This window comes from Aricia agestis, chromosome 17 (assembly GCF_905147365.1).
Source record: "Aricia agestis chromosome 17, ilAriAges1.1, whole genome shotgun sequence".
Taxonomy (NCBI): Eukaryota; Metazoa; Arthropoda; class Insecta; order Lepidoptera; family Lycaenidae; genus Aricia; species Aricia agestis.
The window spans coordinates 7,297,666-7,317,358 of NC_056422.1; the positions used below are offsets into that span (position 1 = coordinate 7,297,666).

General features: G+C 37.0%; 2 protein-coding genes across 4 annotated transcripts; one reads left to right on the plus strand and one right to left on the minus strand.

Annotated features, from left to right (window-relative positions):
• Positions 1-289: 289 nt before the first annotated feature.
• On the plus strand, positions 290-2,206 carry LOC121735387 (DNA-binding protein RFXANK-like). The gene is made up of 5 exons (XM_042126208.1): positions 290-548; positions 617-809; positions 1,025-1,154; positions 1,511-1,658; positions 2,105-2,206. The coding sequence occupies exons 1-5, from the start codon at positions 317-319 to the stop codon at positions 2,152-2,154; spliced, it is 753 nt and encodes a 250-aa protein (XP_041982142.1). The 5' UTR covers positions 290-316; the 3' UTR covers positions 2,155-2,206.
• A 2,030-nt stretch (positions 2,207-4,236) lies between these two features.
• On the minus strand, positions 4,237-18,946 carry LOC121735380 (2-hydroxyacyl-CoA lyase 1). Of its 3 annotated transcripts, XM_042126193.1 has the most exons (13): positions 18,879-18,897; positions 18,587-18,671; positions 18,376-18,494; positions 17,670-17,811; positions 13,991-14,148; positions 13,432-13,578; positions 11,003-11,225; positions 10,020-10,180; positions 9,437-9,622; positions 8,127-8,312; positions 7,650-7,752; positions 5,698-5,830; positions 4,238-4,951 (listed from the first exon to the last, which is right to left on the minus strand). In XM_042126193.1, the coding sequence occupies exons 3-13, from the start codon at positions 18,421-18,423 to the stop codon at positions 4,732-4,734; spliced, it is 1,707 nt and encodes a 568-aa protein (XP_041982127.1). In that variant the 5' UTR covers positions 18,424-18,494; positions 18,587-18,671; positions 18,879-18,897; the 3' UTR covers positions 4,238-4,731. The 3 variants fall into 3 exon arrangements, with proteins under 3 accessions (XP_041982128.1, XP_041982126.1, XP_041982127.1); XM_042126194.1 differs by lacking the exon at positions 18,587-18,671 and having other exon boundaries at positions 4,237-4,951; positions 18,879-18,946; XM_042126192.1 differs by lacking the exons at positions 18,587-18,671; positions 18,879-18,897 and having other exon boundaries at positions 4,237-4,951; positions 18,376-18,519.
• Positions 18,947-19,693: the final 747 nt, after the last annotated feature.

Consider the following 19,693-nt stretch of genomic DNA (forward strand, 5'->3'; position numbering starts at 1 on the left):
CTCTACTCGGTGAAACATGGCGGTAGCGGTCATTGACTCCCTGTCAAAAACTTGTCATTTGCTATATAAACCGCGATTGACAGTGAAGTGTCAGATGTTGTCAATCGCGGCTTTGTATGGAAAATGACAAGTTTTTGACAGGGAGTCAATGACCGCTACCGCCATGTTTCACCGAGTACAGTATAGTAATTATTATACTGGCCTTTCGACGTAAAGGCTAAAGCTCTTGTTTCTATAGGCTATTTAAAAAAATGTCAGGAATCAACTGACTTTGACAGTAGGTACATTATTTTTTTTTAGTAAATCGAAGTCGAAAATGGAGGAAGGTGTTTCAGTAAAACACGAAGGAAAAAATTTGGATATTAAACAGGAAAAACAGGAGAACCTCGATCCGTACAAATGTGAATTCGATTCCGGGAGCCAGGATAGCAGCAAAAGCGGTGGAAGTGGTTATCAGCGGTGGGCGCCTAACTTAAATGGAGTCAGGAAAAGTGCATTTACGCCATACAAATCTGTCCAGTGTACTGCGCTAACTAATCTTCAGAGAGGTAATTCACGTTGCTTTCTTTGTTTGACACGTTCGCATCGGTTGCTAGCTTCAAGGCCGTTGTCGCAGGTAATACGCAGGCGCGGGTGCCGGAGCTGCCTCAGCCCGACTGTAGTTTCCACGCGAAGGCCGGTCGCGGGGAGATCACTCGCGACGACGTGAAGCTGGAGCAGTATGTCGACATCACCGACGAGCACGGCCTCACCGCCCTGCACTGGGCAGCCAGCTACGGCCAGCTAAACAGCTGCCAAGACTTAGTTTGGTAAGGCCATTGTTCTTTGTTCTTTGTCTTCACAAATAATGTGATTCATTAAGTTACCAAAATTCTTATTCACCACAAAAGGGGAGTGAGACTCTCTGTTGAGATGATTTCTATAAAGTAGCAATAAAAATCTACAATGAAACTAAATCTTGTCACAATCTTATAAGATTTTGGGTTAAACTGTGGCTCATGGTGTTTATGAAACCATTATGTAGGAGTGGGGCCACTGTCAACATGAGAGGCCCTGAGGGGGAGACTGCTCTGCACCTAGCAGCCGCCGGTGGTCATCATGAGATTGTCAAGTTTCTGTTGAATGAAGGTGCTGATGCTGATATTCAGGATGATGTAAGTTTCTTTTGCTTTTAAAAGTATTAGTTACAAAAATACCTAACAAAATTTGCCTTAAATATACAGTGTAAGCTCTTTATTCTCTTTCTTCACAAATTGCTAGACCACTTTTGAAATGTTTCAATGTTGTCTTGACATCTAATGAGCCTACTTTGCAGGTTTTGCATTTTTGTAGACATCTACAATAACATTTTGATTCAGTCTTGATATGCGAAACCTGCAAAGTAGGCTCAACTGACAACATTAAATTTGTGTTTGCATTTGCAAGTTGTAGTAAATGTTAGATTTAAGATTAATTAAGAACAAAACTTTGCATTTTAAGACATCCAAAAAAAAATCACAAATTATTCCAGTCTGGAAGTACCGCGCTGATGTATGCTGCTGCTGCCGACTTTCCTTATACCTGTAATGAGCTTCTTATCCATGGTGCGGACCTCACTCTTACCAATGACTATGACCAAGACGCCTACACTCTGACTACAACTAACAATTGTAAAATGGGTAAGTTTGTTTTTTATCCCCATTAGGCTGCTTTTCCCCAATGTGTTGCGAGGAATGTGTTTTTAAAATGAGCTGCACGGAGCGATGTCATGGCAAGCTCACGTCAATGAAGTGACTCCATTTGTTCTCAAAAACACATTCCTCACAAGTCGCAACACATCCCTGGAGGAAATGCAGCCTAATCCCCATTTTTTTGGTACTTTTGGCTGTAAATATTTTTAACTTAAAGTAGATTTTTAAAAATTGGTCATTTATTAATAATAAAAATCAACAATGTAATAATGACAATGTTTGCCCAGGACTATATTTCTCTTATTATTTTATTCTTCTTGAAGTGTCTGTCCTTAAACTTTGATGAATTGAAGGTGTAAATTGTTGTCTAGCCGTTTTTTGTTTACATTAATTATTAGCTTGTAGATTGTTCACAAAATATAATTCTATTTCAGCACAAACTGTGATAGAAAATTTTCTGATTGGCTGCCTCAGCAAGGTGTGAAGGATTTTGTTGCTTTGGACAACCAATGTTAATTTGTTTTACAGAGACAGATGATAATGAAATACAGGGATTTAGTTTTTAATGTAAATGTATTTAATATATAAGTTCATACCTTTACAAACATGTGATGTTATGACTCAATAAACAGACAATATATTAATTAAATCTATTTCTTATATCCCGTTTTATATATTATTTATTAGGACTAAATATTACTGGCTCACTGTTGATATAACACATTTGTAAGATCATGCTTTGTCTAGTTAGATCATCACAACTTAGCTCACATTTTTGGTTGCCTGGTTAAAAAGATGTAAGTGCTAATATTTCATATTGAAATGATGCAATATAATATTCCATTAAGTTTAAGCAATTGAACAATACTACACGCCGAAATTAACTTGGCACCAGCTTCTATAGGTTTTCTTTCAGACAAGAGGCCTTGTTTACTTCAGTGTGTTATATACAATAAGTAACTACATAGTAAATTATTGTAAAACAATATTATAATTTAATAAGTACCAATGAAATGTGAGTGAAGTTGTGACTACTATTTTAAATTAGGCTTTATTTCTTTAAGTACACGGAGATTTCTTGAAGAATTTATTGGTGTTAGTAAATTAGATTAAGAGATGTATTATGTGTTGTTCAATATTTAGTGGATTGTTTGGGTTTTAAAATACACTTGTAATTGCTATTTAGCTAATACTATTGATGGATAAAACACTTTGAGGTTAGTAAAATACTTACAAGGCAACATAACTTTTGGGATGTATTGTTCAGTGAATGTTTTGTAGATTTATGAATTATAATATATTAAAAAAAAGCATGCCAAATGTTCTAACATAATGTTTGTCTAATGTTTCTTGGAGCATTTTCTGTATCAAAATATATTGCGGTTCACTGTAAACAAATTGGATGTATTTTCGAATAAAATGTAATGAGTAACAAAAATGTATCTAATTCTGTTGCTTAGAAATCTAAAGGATAATGAAATGCATTGAATTAATATTCCTTCCGTTCAAATAAGTCCAAAATTAAATAATGGTGTTACAATATACTACAGGTACATCATGTTGTTTATAGTAAAATAAATTGTGGTTATTATATATTTTATATTACTTTTTTAATTATTGGGTAAGATTTTATTTTTCAAATACAGCCAGAACTAGTCAAAAATGTTGAGTTTAAGATCCCAATTCCCAGCCTTACTCGGCTAGTAGTTTTGTGACATTACTTTCATCTTTAAACCTAAACTTTTTTGTATGTACTATCAGGAAGTTGATACCTAGGCAGATGGTGGACCTAAGTAATTTGGTCGCGTGAAATCAAACCTATCAGACCGATCACAGCTAACATTGAACTGACATAAGCCGACCAACTGACCCGGCCCGTAAACTGCCTAGGAATCAATTTTCTCGATGGTACATACAAATCTGAGCATAATGTTACCTTATACAGAGTGAAAAACGGTTCATTTTGATTTGTAATAAAACATTTCGTAAACATGTTTTGTTTTGTAATTATGTTATGTAACTTACGTGGATATAATTATAGACACAATAATGTTGCTAACCTGTCCATGAAACGTGATGCCATAAGGCTCGATCTTATTCCTTAAAAACTAAACTATTCTTTTAGCTTCATGATAAGATTGTTTGTTTAACCGCTAATTGACCACTCAACTTCTCGTGTTCACAAGAGTTTAAACCTCATATTCATTAAATAATAAATGTTTATGAAAAATATTAATGTAGTTTTGAATCCCTACTGTTTTAATATATTAGACCTGTAAACCTTCAAGAAGAGAGCGTATTCCCTCTTAAAATGTCGGCAACGCACCTGTAACGATTCTGATGTTGCGAGTGTCCATGGGCGGCGGTAGTTGCTTTCCATCAGGTGACCTGTTTGCTCGTTTGCCCCCTTATTTTATATAAAAAAATATTTTGAAACTGATAGCGACGCTACAAATAAAATGTAGTTTGTGAGTGTTAAAATTAAACACATGTTAATATTATAGAAATATATTTAAAAATATAAAACAATATTTTAGATCTTTAGGATCTATATCACAAATACACTTTATAATGTCATCTTGTGATGATATTTTAAACTTTTATATACAAAAATATACAACAGTCTTGGTAAAATATATTATACAATTATTACTTTATGAACTTGCTTTTGTTTGCTTATTCGATATAAACAGGTTTTAGGCTATTTCCACACACGCCGCGCGGCGTGTGTGTAAACAGCTTTAGTTTTTTGGATCCTTCACTTACCCGTAACCGTACCATACCACTGTAAGTATAATATAAAAATGCATCAAAATTAAAATATTTTTGTAAGTAAGGGTTTATAAGATTGTAAATAGCTTAGCCACATATTTGCTAGAATAAAACCTGGCTTTGTAACCTGGATTTGACTTCTTAAAGAAAAAAAATATGGACCCCTCTGTGGCAAGTCTTCATTGTAAGTTCAACTATAGAAAATCCCATACTGTCCAAGTATTATCAAACAAATCTAAAGTGCCAATAAAGGGATGACTTCCAATGATCGGGCAGTTTCTATAACAAATTACAGTTTAGACTCAGTAAGCCAGTTGAAAGTCTGCGGCTTGCGGTTGGCCTGTGGGCTGATGAGTATATTGATGATGCTGGGCCGGTCGGTAACTGCTAGGCTGGCCTTGACCGCGGCCTGGATTTCGTCCACCGTGCGACAGAGATGGCCTGAGGCGCCGAATAGCTCCATCATCTTCTCATATCGCACTTCAGTGGAGAGGGATGTGGGGGGAGAGCTGGAATCGCAAAATTGGGAGTTAGTGTACTAGTATTAACACAGAAGTAAGCTAAGGAGGAACAATTTCCAGTTATGTATTCGCATCTAATAAAAAAAAAAATGATAGTTTATACGACACATGGTGGTGTGAAGCGTCCATAGATATTATTATTAGGCCGAAAATACGCGGCCAAAGTTCGGCATGATTACGCCTGAAATGTGCTACGCATACGCTATAACACGAAGTAATTTCGGCGTGGTGTGTCATCAGTAATTTAAAACGTAGGTACATACGTAACGCGTATTTTCGGCCTAGTGTGTTTACACACCTAAGAATGCCCTACAAGCTATAAAAACGGCAAAGTCGACAGGCGACAAACATACATGTCACCTCTCCTGCCTTCATAATAAAGTGGGAGAGCCATGCTTTTGCACGAATGGGCCGGCTCGACCGGAGAAATACCACGGGCTCACAGAAAACCGGCGTGAAACAGCGCCTGCGCTGTGTTTCGCCGAGTGAGTGAGTTTACCGGAGGCCCAATCCCCTACCCTTTTCCCTTCCCTCCCTTCCCCTATTTCCTTCCCTACTCTCCTCTATTCCTTTCCCTAGCCTCCCCTATTGCCCTATTCCCTCTTAAAAGGCCGGCAACGCACCTGCAGCTCTTCTGATGCCGCGAGTGTCTATGGGCGACGGAAGTTGCTTTCCATCAGGTGACCCGTTTGCTCGTTTGCCCCCTTATTTCATAATTTTTTTATCATATTCACCATGTAGCCGGATCCCCGGCTTCGCGCAGACTGGCCATGGTTTCGGCGTCTAAACCGTTGTATATACCGTTGTTGTTAACTATAATGATGATCACTGGTAGATTGTAACGGAACATCGTCTCGATCTCCATGCCTGAAATATATAAAAAAATTCATATTTTATGTAATTACCAATTAGAGAAAAGTAGAGAATTAGAACAACGAAGTAATACTAAAACGTGTGGCCGTACAAATAGCGCCACAGTCCTGCATCGCGCTATTGAAGTTTTAAGTGCGTCGGCATCTACACTACACACATTACAGCTGAAAATGGTGGGGTCGACCTGACCGATTATACTATATCATCATATCTCGCTTGGTCGGAAGTCGCTTTATGGTCGCCACGTGCATGTTCCCACAAATGTATGGGATTTAGGCTGCCTTTCCACCAGAGCTGAGCGGAGCTGTATTGCGAGGAATGTGTTTTTGAAAACCAATAGAATCGCTTCATTTACATGACTTTGTCATTACATCGCTCAGCGCGGCGATGCTATTGGTTTTCAAAAACACATTCCTCGCAACACAGCTCCGCTCAGCTCTGGTGGAAACGTAGCGTTAGCATGAGCACCGCATGACAGGAAAAACGTCTATGAAATGATAGGACGCGGCACAGTGTGATAAAAACCTCGATTTTGTTTCACAACGTTTTTCTTTCAAAATACTATAGTTGATAGCTATATAAACATTAGAGTAAAACTCCGAGATCGATATTCTTTGTAGTTATTTTTTTAAAGAGTGTCAAAGTTGGCGTTTTTCCGGGTCAAAAATTTGCATAAAAATTAATTTAAAAAAAACTAATCAAGTAACATTAATTTTGTATATACCAATTGAACAAGCACTTAATACTTTACTTTTTCTCCGAATTTGGTTAACCTACTGTGATCAAGTAGGCAGATATTTATTTATTTAGTAATTTTAGTTTTTTATTTGTTATTTCGCGATTAGATCGAATTAGAAAAAGTTTTAAGCATGAAATGATAGTGTGAGTAATCCTTTATCAATGTTATCAAAAATCACACTCTAATAACCTCTGTGTCAGAAGTAATATCCAATTCAATTTTTTTTTATAAAAATTCGGATTTTTTTATACCTAGGGTTGTCACTAAAGTTGATATTTTATTTTCCCCGACTACATCAGAAGGTGATTACTGATTAGATACTGTTTGAGCATATAAAATCATTAATTTACGTCATATTTTTTCACTTTTTAGATTTTTTATTATTAGACCTTCCTAAACGTGATCCTGATATTTTTTGTATAGGATATCGATTGCGAATTTGCGTATCAACCGGATAAATCAAACAAGAGACCTTTAGTGACAACCTTAGGTACAAAAAATCCGAATTTTTATTAAAAAAAAATTAAATACGATATAACTTCTGACACAGAGGTTATTAGAGTGTGATTTTTGATAACATTGATAAAGGATTACTCACACTATCATTTCATGCTTAAAACTTTTTCTAATTCGATCTAATCGCGACATTTAAAATAAAAAACTAAAATTACTAAATAAATAAATATCTCCCTACTTGATCACAGTAGGTTAACCAAATTCGGAGAAAAAGTAAAGTATTAAGTGCTTGTTCAATTGGTATATACAAAATTAATGTTACTTGATTAGTTTTTTTTTAATTAATTTTTATGCAAATTTTTGACCCGGAAAAACGCCAACTTTGACACTGTTTAAAAAAATAACTACAAAGAATATCGATCTCGGAGTTTTACTCTAATGTTTATATAGCTATCAACTATAGTATTTTGAAAGAAAAACGCGGTGAAACAAAATCGAGGTTTTTATCACACTGTGCGCGGGCATCTTTCATGCTGACCATATCCGCGCACAGACGATGACACATGCATGTCACATGACAGGAAAAGGGCCCTAATACGGGCCTTGATAAGTTCTTACCTGAGAATCCAAACGCGGAGTCGCCCTCAACACAGATAACGCGTTTGCCGGGCGCGTGGTCGCGGCACCATAATGCCGCCGCCACCGCGAAACCGGGACCCACCTTAAAATGAATTATATAAAACTATATAAAACTGCTTAATTTGATAGATGTACTACATCACTACTGTATACAACATGCCAAAAACCTAAAATGTGTTTTAGCAAAAAAGTAAGTACGGACACACACAACTTATAATAATTATTATGTCTATTGTCCTATGATTTAATGACAGTAAATTGTAACGACTTATGATGATACTTTGATACCCGTGAAGTGGCACGGGACCGGAGCCGCACAATTTTTACCGTTATTAATCCTTAATTAAACTTTTAATCGTTAAATTTTTAATCCGAAGAAATGTATGGTTTACGACGACCTTTGTTAAGGACAACATGTAATATAAAATATTCCTATGAATAAGGTATGCTACATACCCCCATAGTCCCAAAAGTGCCCGCGTCCAGTCTATGCCTAGGCAGGTTGTTGCTCAGCATGCCGCGGCCGATGTCCATGGTATTGGCGCCTTCACTCACGATAATACTGTCGGCGGGAATGTTAGCTTGGACAGTCTTGAACACCGCGTAGTAGTTTAGCGGGAGTGATGTGTCGTTCGCTTGCGACTGAAAAATAATTTTTCAGTATAATAAATATAAGTTGGTTGTTGATAGACGAAGTTTAAAAGAAGATGGAGAATGGATTAAAAAGATCAATCTAGATTTTTGGACTACAGCTACACAAGGATGTTTAAGGTGACGCCGCGTTAAAGTAAAAAACCGTGTTGGATATGTTTTAGATTGCTTGTCTTCTATGAGAGGCCGGGCCTTCAATTTTCGGCATTTCAAAATGATTTAACATCACGCGGGCCACAAATAAAGTCCCGCGGCGGGCCACATGCGGCCCGCGGGCCGAGGTTTGGGGATAGCTGCTTTAACCAATCTATGTACAAATTTTGGAAGCTTCACTCAAGCTTCAATCACTCTCCTCTGTTGGAGGAAGGAGGATAGGAATCCCTTTTTTTCCAGAGGTATTTGTGATTAATTAATCTGTTATAAAAGTTGACCAAAATTCAAAGACAAAGACATGATGAATACTGACAATGAACTATCATTTCTTAGCTTTAGTCATTGCTGAGAAAAGTCGATATCGCCGCGCTACAACCAAATTATCAAGGCGTCGCTATAAGCGCGCGCATGACGAAATTAGATTTACCGCCACCATTTTTGCGTTATGTCACTTACAGCAGCTGTATCTGAAGTGACATATTATCACATAGGTAATAATTATTCACACCCTCATGAAAACACCATCAAAGTATCATTTTGCATATCGGCTGTGACCAAGCTGTGGCAAAATTACTCTATTACATGGTTCGTTTTGGGCGTGGCAAAAATTGACTAATTAAAGTGTGACTTAGATACATAATATTATGCTTCACAGTCTTCACACTCACATCTTCTAGATTATGATTAATAATCATAATCCATATTAAAATTATAAACGCGAAAGTGTGTCTGGCTGTTACCTCTTCACGCCTAAACCGCTGAACCGAATTTGCTCTTTGGTATGGAGATAATTTGTGTCCCCGGAAAGGACATAGGATACTTTTTATCCCAGAAAATGTACGGTTCTCTCGCCACAAACAAATTTTAGCGGAACTGATTGCGGGGGTCACCTAATTACAGAAATTATTCTTATTGTTGTTACATGATTATCATTTGCTGCAACAAATGATTAAATCAACTACCTCAACAAACTCCGTATTCTTCTTCTGCTTCTCCTTCAACCCCTTCCACCAGGCATTGTTAGTTGACACGGCGAACTTCTTCTGCGCCAGTCTGTCAGTCAGAGCTTCTACAAACGGTTTGATGTCAGAGTGTACCGCCACCTCGGATTTCACACTGTTGTGGAATTCCTCGGGTGATATGTCCACCTGAAATTTTATATAGGCTTGTTCTATAATATTATAATATTGATTTTAATAATATTATTTAAACTTTAAGATAAAGTCCACATGCGGAACACGCTAGAAATCTTCACTAAATTCTCGCAAACAAAATATAACGCGTTATTATTCGGTAAAAAAGTTTTGAAAAAGAAATGATTCCTATAAGTTCCTATGAATCGCTTTTACATACGAAGATTTTTTAAGTATGGCAAACATTTTAACCTGCATATAATTATGTAGATCATATTTTCATTTTTCAAACCTAGTATTATTTGTCTTTCAATCTTGATTACATTTATAATATTAGCCTATCTGTCTGTCTGTTACCTCATCACGTTTAAACTGCACATATTTCTAGTATTTACATACAAACAAACATTACCTGTACAATCTTAACATCGGGCGCGAACCGGGGCGGCTGACCGAAGTGTAACATCCAGTTGAGTCGCGCGCCCAACAACACCACCACATCCGCCTTCAGTAGCGCTTGAGTACGAGCCGTCGACACGCAGTATTCACTGCTGTCCGGCACTACGCCTTTACCTGAAATGTATAATGTGAAAATATAGAGCCGAACATTATATTACCGTAACTATTTTGATGGCTATAATCACAGTAGGGTCGTTCTGTTGTTTCCTTGATAAGAAACGGAGACATAAGTTAATGCAAGACTTTTTAGGGTCAATTTATAATAGCGCAGAGTCGAAGCGCGTCGAAGCGTCAAATTCGCAACGAATCGAACGATGACGCGTAGATTCGCTTGTGTGCGCTTGGATGCGCGCGCACCAAAAAGCGGTGGTCAAGCGAATTCGCGAAAGTGCGCGCGGACGCGCGCGCCTTTTTAGATTCTCAGAAGTAATATGTGCGTTAACGCTTTGGAGTTAAGGTTGAACTTGTTATGTTCAGTTTTAATAATTCGCTTCGATGCGCTTCGACTCTGCGCTAGTATAAATTAACCCTTAGCGTATTCTTTTGCATAAATAAGTTATTGGAAATCACGCTTATTTTTGCATGTTTTAGGGAGCTAGTAAGAACATGATCTTCTTACTAGATCCCCGAATCGAGGAATAAGCGATTTTACACCAAACACCATCGAATTACGGATTAGATTGCGATACTAATATTATTTAAATGTGAAAGTGTCTGTCTGTTACCTCGTAATGTCCAAACCGCTGAACCGATTTCGCTGTTTGTTATGGAGATAAAGTGAGTCCCAGGAAAGGATAAATGATACTTTTTATCCCATAAAAATGTATGGTTCCCGCGCGATAAACGAATTTTGGCGCAATGGAGTTGCGGGCGTCATCTAGTAAAAGATATTTTGTGGAACATGGGAACCGTATATTTTGCTACCAAACTACATACCCATAGGCGTCGGCAAGAAAGGCACACGGGTGTTGTCAACCAGTTTTCTTATCGCGTCCTCGGCGTGGCCGTATGCTGCCCCCTTGCCGACTATGATCAGGGGTCGCTCGGCCTTAGCCAGAAGTTCCGCGGCCCTGTCCACTAGGGCCGGGTTGGGGTAGGCCAGCGATGGCGGCCCAGCGTTGTAGAAGTCCAGTGGCACTTTGTCTTCGTCTACTTCGCCCTGAAAAAAAAACAGAATGTTAGCGCCATCTATCCGCAATCTAGTGAGTTCTGCAATCTGAAGTATGCGTAAGCAATTAGCAATCAATGAGGGTGTTTGATATTCTGTTTGCCACCAGGTGCCACTATGTAGCATATCGTGCATAAAGTTATTATACCTAGCGGAATAGAGAAACGAAAGCCTGAGCAAGTGAGATGTCACTATCAGTAACACTGCGTGGTAAAAAGAGACGTCTGACACATGACAGCAGCACTCCACTCTTTTTTTGACGTCCAGTCGGAACGTGCCGCACGTTGACAATTTAATGTCATAGAAATCATGTTCAACCATGCTTGTGTAAGTGTATACCGTATACGTACACATACATATTTTTATACACAGATGAAACCAATTTCGGTTTCGTTTGACAGCTCGAGATTGTTGCTCTATTCCGTTAGGTATATTAACTTTATGCTATCGTGTTACATAAGATATTATAAGTTTATGCAAACTAGAGATCGCCCAATGGTCGAAATTCGACCTTAGTTTCAACGACATTAGGAGTTAGGACTAAAATATTCTGCATATTCAGCTGATCTCAGACTGGCCGTGTAAGCATTGTCTAATAATATCTAAGATTCAATAAAAAAACTATAATCCATTTTCAATTTGTCACCTTGTTGTCAACAGACTTCAACCATAAATAAAAGAGTATTATTCGGATGTATAGGCTTATCACTCAAAAATCTGTCATTTTTCCTAGTGTGTGTGTTGTTGTGTGTGTAATGTTTTATTTGTTAAAAAAATGTATGATAAAAGCATAATTTCATTTAAATAATATTAGCTCGATGCACTCCTTCACCATATAAATAATAACTGTGCAAAATTTCATTTATTAATATTCATTTTTCGTCAAAAGGGATATAAAGTTTTTGTCTCACGTATTAATATATAGATAAGCATATTATCGTGACACATGGCTGCTATATCGTGACATATGACAGCAGTTTGACACGATAGACCCTACATAGCACCTGGTGGCAAATCAAAAACCCTAATTTAACTTCCTTCCCTAAGCTCTCATAAAAACCAATTTTTTAATTTTAATCATACGACTATCAAACATTGCATAACAATGTTTTGTTCCTTTTCAGACCATAATAATTAAGACAACTTGCGACAGTGCTGAAGGTTATTACTGTTAATTATTATGTTAATAACACATAATATTTCGTTTCTAATTTGGTCATAAATGTCGTAATCATCCGGCGTATCATTTCAGTCAGCATAATGAAAATAAAGTTTGTCCATGCTATACTCAGTTTTAATATTTTGTAGTATGTGAATTTTCAGGTCGGTAAGGACCATGCCGCACCGCAGTGCGGCAGCGGTACGGCGCCTGACCGGTGCCGCTCCGGTGTCCTACATATAAAAATGGATGGTATGGCACACGGCGTGTCCGATGCCGCTCTGGCGCTGCACCGCACTCGCACCTGAATCGAGATGAGGCAGGGACGCGGGGAGCTCGAGTCCGTCGCTGCTACAGTACTGCAAAAACGTTGCGGTGCCGCACTCACCGTGTGGCCGGTAGTCCGGTGAGGCGGACACCGGAGCGGTGCCGTAAGTAGTACATTTCTACAAGAATCATTTGACACTTAGGACTAGGGGGAAGTAGACAGGAGGGCGTGAAGGAAAATGGTGCTCACTGCTCAGTTAACAATGACGGCAGTGAGGGTTGAATATATTCTGTCTGTGTCAACATGACAAGATGGCGGCGGACGCGGAAGTCTTTGCATTTTATGCCAAATTCCAAAAAAATCTTGTAGCAAATATACCCATTGACCTCCATTATACAAGTACGCTGGACTTATGATCTTATGATACCCTTTGAAATGACAGCTAAACGTAAAAATGACGTTTGAAAGTCGCCATATTGGCGCTGATAGCAGTAGTGAGAGTACTTGGAACTAATACTTGTTATGACAACCAATAATGATTAAGCGGCCATTTGCAAGTAACGTCAGATTTATTTCTCTTCCCCCGCATTGGGGGCGCTGATTCCGCTTCAAATAGGCACTTAAGAATTTAATTCCAATAAGGTTTTTAGAGTTTTAGAGGAGTTCATGTACCTACTCAGTGATGTTGTTATGAGTTAAAATGTCTTGACTCTTGACGTTAGCCAATCAAAAGCACTAGTGAACAGATAAACTTCAGTCGAAATACTCACAGTGAGCAGCGTAGCGGGCAGGTCGAGGTATGCGGCGCCCGGTCGGCCGGCGGACGCGTACCGCACCGCCTTCTCCACGTGCAGCGGTATGAGGCGCGGGGAGGGCGGCCGAGCGGCGTACTTGCAGTACAGACGGGACGATTCCACCTGGAGTTGGAGTTTTTTTTTAATATGGGAATAAAGAAGCAAAGAAATGGCAAGGTTGTGCTGAAATATTAATTTTTAAGGGAAACAAAGAGGCCAGGCCAAAACTGCTCCGCGGCAGGGCAGGCAGGGCGGGCTGAACGGATACGAAAATAGCCGAAGTTTAAATTAAGAAAATAAACTACTTATTGCACTAGTACTATGTCTACGTGCTTCGGCTATTTCCGTTCCAAATGCCGAAAACGCTATTAGTTTTGTTAGTGCAAGTTCAAATATGTATTTTCCTTAACGTGTAAAGTCAAAATACAACCCAGAAATTTGTTTCCATAGACAGTAGGTAGGACGATAATATTATATTAAGTAAGCAAAATATACCTTTTATTCTTATAGATTATAGAATACATAGTTATTTTACCTGTAGCCATTCCTGGAATCCACCAATACCCTCATGGTCTTCAGGACAGGATCCAGCCAGCATCAGCAGCGGCCAGCAGTTGACCTGTGCATTGGCCATACCTCCAATGCAATGTAATAACCCTGGACCAGATACGGCAAGACATACCCCGGGTTTTCCTAAAAAATAATAATATAATATGTGATTAAGCTTAGGTATAAACATCAATGCAAGAAGCTATATGCTGAAATCTTAAGGAAGTTAAAGTTTATAGACTAGGAACTATTTAAGAGGAATTCCTAGACAGATGGCGGTCCTACATAACTCGGTTAGGTTATGTCAGCCAAGATGACAGATCACGATTAACATGACTTGGTACATGGCCTTAACATAGCTCAACCAAATAACGTAGGTCCATTTGCCAATGAATCGGTTTCTCTGATGGTATTATCACTACAAACTTGAAGACCTTGTTCTACAAATTCCACATATCCCCAAACAAGGCATCAATGTGTTATTTGCAGGTAAAATGTTGAAGAGTTTTGAATAAATTTATTAAGCTAAGGTCTGACTTGTAAAAGGTTGTATAATATTGTAGTTACGTCGATAAAGCCTTGTCGCCGGATAGAGAAATTCGACTTTAAGGTGAACGCACACTTATCGGAGCAGAAAGAATGGAACGAGCCGAAAGAAATGAATTTTAGAATTTTTTATATGAAATCCTATGAAACCTCGCACATTTGCCCGCGTCGAATCGGTCGAATCTGGCAGAATTCCTAGACGAACTTGGATGACGTCACCGGATTCGGTTCGGGCGATGCGGTCGAATCGGCCGATGCGCTTATATTTTGACAGTTAAGTACGCCTGTGCTGTTTCTTCCATTAGCAAAGCACTCACAATAAGAACCCTGTCAAGCTCCATCATAATTCACGTTATTACAGTGCAACAGGTCTAAAGGAAATAAAAACGATTCTTTCGGCGCGGTCGATTCTTTCGATTCGGTCGATGCTTTCAGCGCGGATAGGTATGCGAGGCCTTGTGGAATTCGATTCGTTCGGTTCGGCTAAGTGTGCGTTCACCTTGAGAATGAACTATAGCTGCCTGTCCCTCTCACACACACGCTCGAAAATATTGTTATCTTGTTGTTATTATATTTTTATGAGTGTAGACCACTTTATTTCCGCCGCCGCATGTACGAAATCAGCCGCCCCTCGACGATGCTACCCCTAGGCCGCGGCCTATACGGCCTATATATTATATAGTATATGTCGCAGAGAAATGAGGATAGGTGAACGCACACATACGAAAGAATGGAACGAGCCGAAAGAAACGAATTTTAGAATTTTTTATATGAAATCCTAATGAAATCCTATGAAACCTCGCACATTTGCCCGCGTCGAATCGATCGAATCTGGCAGGACCCCAGTAAGGCCTTCTGGAAATTCGATTCGTTCGGTTCGGCTAAAGGTGAACGCACACTTATCGTAGCTGAAAGAACGGTACGAGCCGAAAGAAGCGAATTTTAGAATTCTTTATATGAAATCCTATGAAACCTCGCACATTTGCCCGCGTCGAATCAATCGAATCTGGCAGGACCCTAGTAAGGCCTTCTGGGAAGGGAAGGGATATCACAAAATCTCGGTAGATGTCGAATATTCTTGTATACGTCTTATATCCAGAGCTGGTTACAAGATACTAATACTTTCGTCATGTAAAGATGAGTCAAAGGGACAATTTCTCTATATCCTGCGACTGGACTTTTATCTTTACTTTATCGTAAATTTATGTGATGATAGACTTCTAAAACGAATATAAAACATGCCCTAAGTAGCAGCAAAGAAGGATAATTAAGATACATATTGTATTACAAAAAAGGTTATTAAAATTTCTCATGATATGTTAATTAAAATTTCAAGGGTGTTTTGATTGTGTTTCACCTTGAACCATACCTAACAAAAATATTTTTTCCGTTTTGAAGTCTATTTGCGAAATTTAAACATAGTACAAAGTACATGATAATTTTATGTCATGCTTGCAATATAGCAAATGTATTTTTTTAAATTAAAAGTAAGTTTAAAAAATAATGAAATAATTCAACTCTGCGTTCATAATAGTTTGGTCTTTAAATTAATTTTCTTTATGTTGCTTATACTTAATTCTATTTTTATTTTGAAACTACTCTATTATTTTTATTTAAAGTATGCAATAGCATGGTCAAACCATAACATTATAATGAAATCAAATCATCATATATTTTAATCATAATCTCTCCGTATAGTGTGGGTACAAAAAATTTTACATTATTGGCAATGTTATCAGAGCAGATAAACCAAACCCCCTTATAGTGTGATAAGATTATAGCCATCAGTATTATCATTAGTCATTTTACATAATACTATATCTTTAAAGAGGATTACTAGTACTCAACCAAGCTCAGAAGATGACTGTCAAATGTGTTGGCTTAGCTCTTATTCGTTCCGCTAGGTCATTATAAGTCTACCAGAATCTGAAGGCAAATTTTGATGGCAGATTTTCAAAAAATATCCTTGATAATAGGATAAATTTTTATATTTGCATGTTTCACATACAGAATCAGCCGCTGTAAGGTAAAAAAGGGATCAAAATGTTTTATTCCAATTACCCTGTTATTGCTAGAGTCAATTTATTTTCTCACTTTTTGCCATCAGATTCTGGTAGACCTATAGTATTTTTCCAAATCTAAGTAATATTTTTAAAATTATTTATACACTAGATGACAAAATTCGTTTATCGCATGGGAACCGCACATTTTTTCAGGATAAAAGTATACTATGTCCTTTCCCGGGACTCAAAGTATCCCCATCCCAAATTTCAGCAAAATCAGGTTAGCGGTTTAGGTGTAAAGAGGTGACAGACATACACACTTTAACATTTATAATATTAGTATGGATATGGAATAAGAACCTTTATGCTCTTGTTACTCATTTAGGAATATTGTGGAATCAGAATTTGCAAAAAAGTATGAGGCTACGTTCAAGTTTTAAATACTAAAGATTTATTCTATTTCCATTACTATTATGAGTTGATTTGGAAAATGTGCTAATACTTTTATCTTGATAATATTAAAATTATTAAGATACAAGCAATGATTAATAATTTGTAGATTATTAGTTGAGTTGATTATAGGCTATGAATAATAAAAATTAAGGAAACGTAACTCCCATACTATTACTGTTTTAAATTTGGTTCCTTTTGAACTGAGATGTAATGTCAGCCTAATACCGCTCAAGGCCACCTAAATATTGCAAATGTATTGACGAAGACAAGTATTGAGATCATGTTTTTTGAGGGAGTTACTTTTCCTTAATTTTTATTATTCGTAGATTATAGGGCTAGTATACTGTTCAGATTCATTTTGATCTAAATGAAAACAGGAAAAAAAGAACCAACTGAATGAGCCATTTTTTTGCAATGATGCTGCTTATACAAACTGTTTTTACATTTAGACTATAAAACTAGATGACCCAGTGAACTTTGTGTCACTGAAATTAAGTTCAGGTTTATATTAAGATAAACCTTTCCTTGACTTCCACGAATATTTCAAAACTAAAATTAGCCAAATTGGCTCAGCCGTTCTCCGATTTGGCAAAACTAATAAAATTTTGAATTCATTTTTATTTGTATAGATTAATCCAGATGAAATATTTACTATTTGTATACCTGTTAGGTATCCAATGGCTTGAGCAGCATAGCATGCAGCTTGCTCATTTCTCATGCCAATGTATTTGATGCCAACTGATTGAAATGCCATTGATGTTTCAATAACGGGGATCCCCACGATGCCAAATACATATTCAATACCCTAAAACATAATTCATGTAAATCAATAAGAGTTTATAAAAATTGTCACCATGGTGCTAATCAATCTAGTTTTCCACTCGGCTCTTGATACAACATTTCTTTCTAGCTTTTAAAGGCTTGTAGTTATTAAGAATAAGAAAAGATCTTATGTAATTAGAAAATCTAAATTAATTACATAATTGATTTAAAACTAAAACATTCTTTAACTATACCTATAGCCTATAGTTTAATAATGTTAAAAAAAAACCTGTCCCACTGGGTTATAAGAGTAAAGGAATAGAGAGTGCTCTTGTGTACTGCGCACACACTTGGGCACTATAAAATTACTCCTGCGTACCTGGTCTGGTTTCAATGAAACCAGCCACCGTCACCGAAACCGGTGTGGGGAGTATTAAAGTTAAAAAAATTCGTAAAAGTATTAAAAAAGAAAGTGGACTTTAATCTCAATAACAAGATGCAAAATATTAGTGGAAACATTGTTTAAATCATGCAAAGTTATAGTGTGAATCAACATAAAATAGAAATAGGTTATTTTAAAGTAATTTCATAAGCAAACTAATCTTACCTGTTTTTTTAAACTTTCCGCAAGTATATTATTTCCGTCAATCCCCATGGCTTGGTTTAATCTTCTCGACTGGTGTATTGAACGACGAAATACAGAGTTAAATGCTTGAGAAACTCGTCCTAGCAACATTTTATTTATTATTATATTATATCTGAAACCTCAACAAAAACAAATACGATAACAGTGATCCCTTCCACCGCACTAAACTTACGTTTGAAATTGCACCAAAGAGGGGTTATATTTGTCTCTTACGTATTTTCGTCGTTATCAACAACAGTATTTTTCTTTTATAACACCTTCATAAATAAAACAATATGTAAGAGTTTCGCTTATCGCAGCATGGCAAATGATTAGTGATTACGATTTACTTTTATCTTTAATATAATAATCAGGGTTTAAAGTTCATTTTTTATTAAAAATAAAATAGCTGAAGCGTAACCATTGCGCGACTAAGTACACAATAAAAAAACTCGCGGTAAACTTTAAAAACAAATACTACAAACCATCAATATAACTTTAAAGATATATAATTAAAACTTAGAAGTAATAATATTCAATTGAATAGAGTTTTAAACGAATAAACATAACATATTTAATTAAAACAAAACTTTGTTGATCATCGCCTTGTTTGTTTTGATTTTTGGAAACACAGATTACTAGTGTATATTTGTAGATTTGGAAATGTCAAAAAAATATTGTTTTTTTTCTTTCACCTTCTTCTTTTGCAAATTCAAAGGATGGGGATTGAGCACAAAGATACATTTTTCCAGAAAAATGTTTGAAATAGAATTTTATAAGTGTTTGGGTAACAAAATTATTATCTTAAAACTATACTAAACGCCTAATAATTATAAACCATAAGCATACTATAAAAGTTAATTTTAGGAATTTGCTTTTGCTTGAATCAAGGCGTTTATACGAAGACGGAAAACAAAAGTCAGAACTACCACAAAAGTAGCAGCGTTATATTTCGGGGCAAACGAAGCGAGCCCTAGTATATCCAACAACCAAAACATCCTGCATTTTGTGGTACACTTTACAGAAAGACTACCAAGCCTATTGATTTGTGCTTGAACATAGTAATTTTTATTATATTTTATAATATGCAGTCATGTAGGTGACTAGTGTGTTATCGTCAGTCAGTCAAGGTTTGACGACTCGAGCCCTCGGTTTTACTTTTCAGCTCAACAAAGCTCGGCTTTCACTTTTCAGCTATTTTCATACTAAGTCTAGTTTTCTAGACTTCATACTAAGTTCTAGTTTCAAATATTTTCATACTAAGTTTGAGTGCCACAAGGCTCTCATCTAGACCACCTTT

Excerpts from the sequence above, each read along its gene's own strand:
- LOC121735380 (XM_042126192.1), bottom strand. The coding sequence starts at position 18,504 with ATGTTGCTAGGACGAGTTTCTCAAGCATTTAACTCTGTATTTCGTCGT. Across the intron at positions 14,149-17,669 it reads AGCCATTGGATACCTAACAG|GAAAACCCGGGGTATGTCTT; the intron begins GTATACAAATAG and ends ATTATTTTTTAG. Across the intron at positions 11,226-13,431 it reads TGCCCGCTACGCTGCTCACT|GGCGAAGTAGACGAAGACAA; the intron begins GTGAGTATTTCG and ends TTTTTTTTTCAG.
- LOC121735387 (XM_042126208.1), top strand. The coding sequence starts at position 317 with ATGGAGGAAGGTGTTTCAGTAAAACACGAAGGAAAAAATTTGGATATT. Across the intron at positions 549-616 it reads GCTAACTAATCTTCAGAGAG|GTAATACGCAGGCGCGGGTG; the intron begins GTAATTCACGTT and ends CCGTTGTCGCAG. Across the intron at positions 1,155-1,510 it reads ATGCTGATATTCAGGATGAT|TCTGGAAGTACCGCGCTGAT; the intron begins GTAAGTTTCTTT and ends AAATTATTCCAG.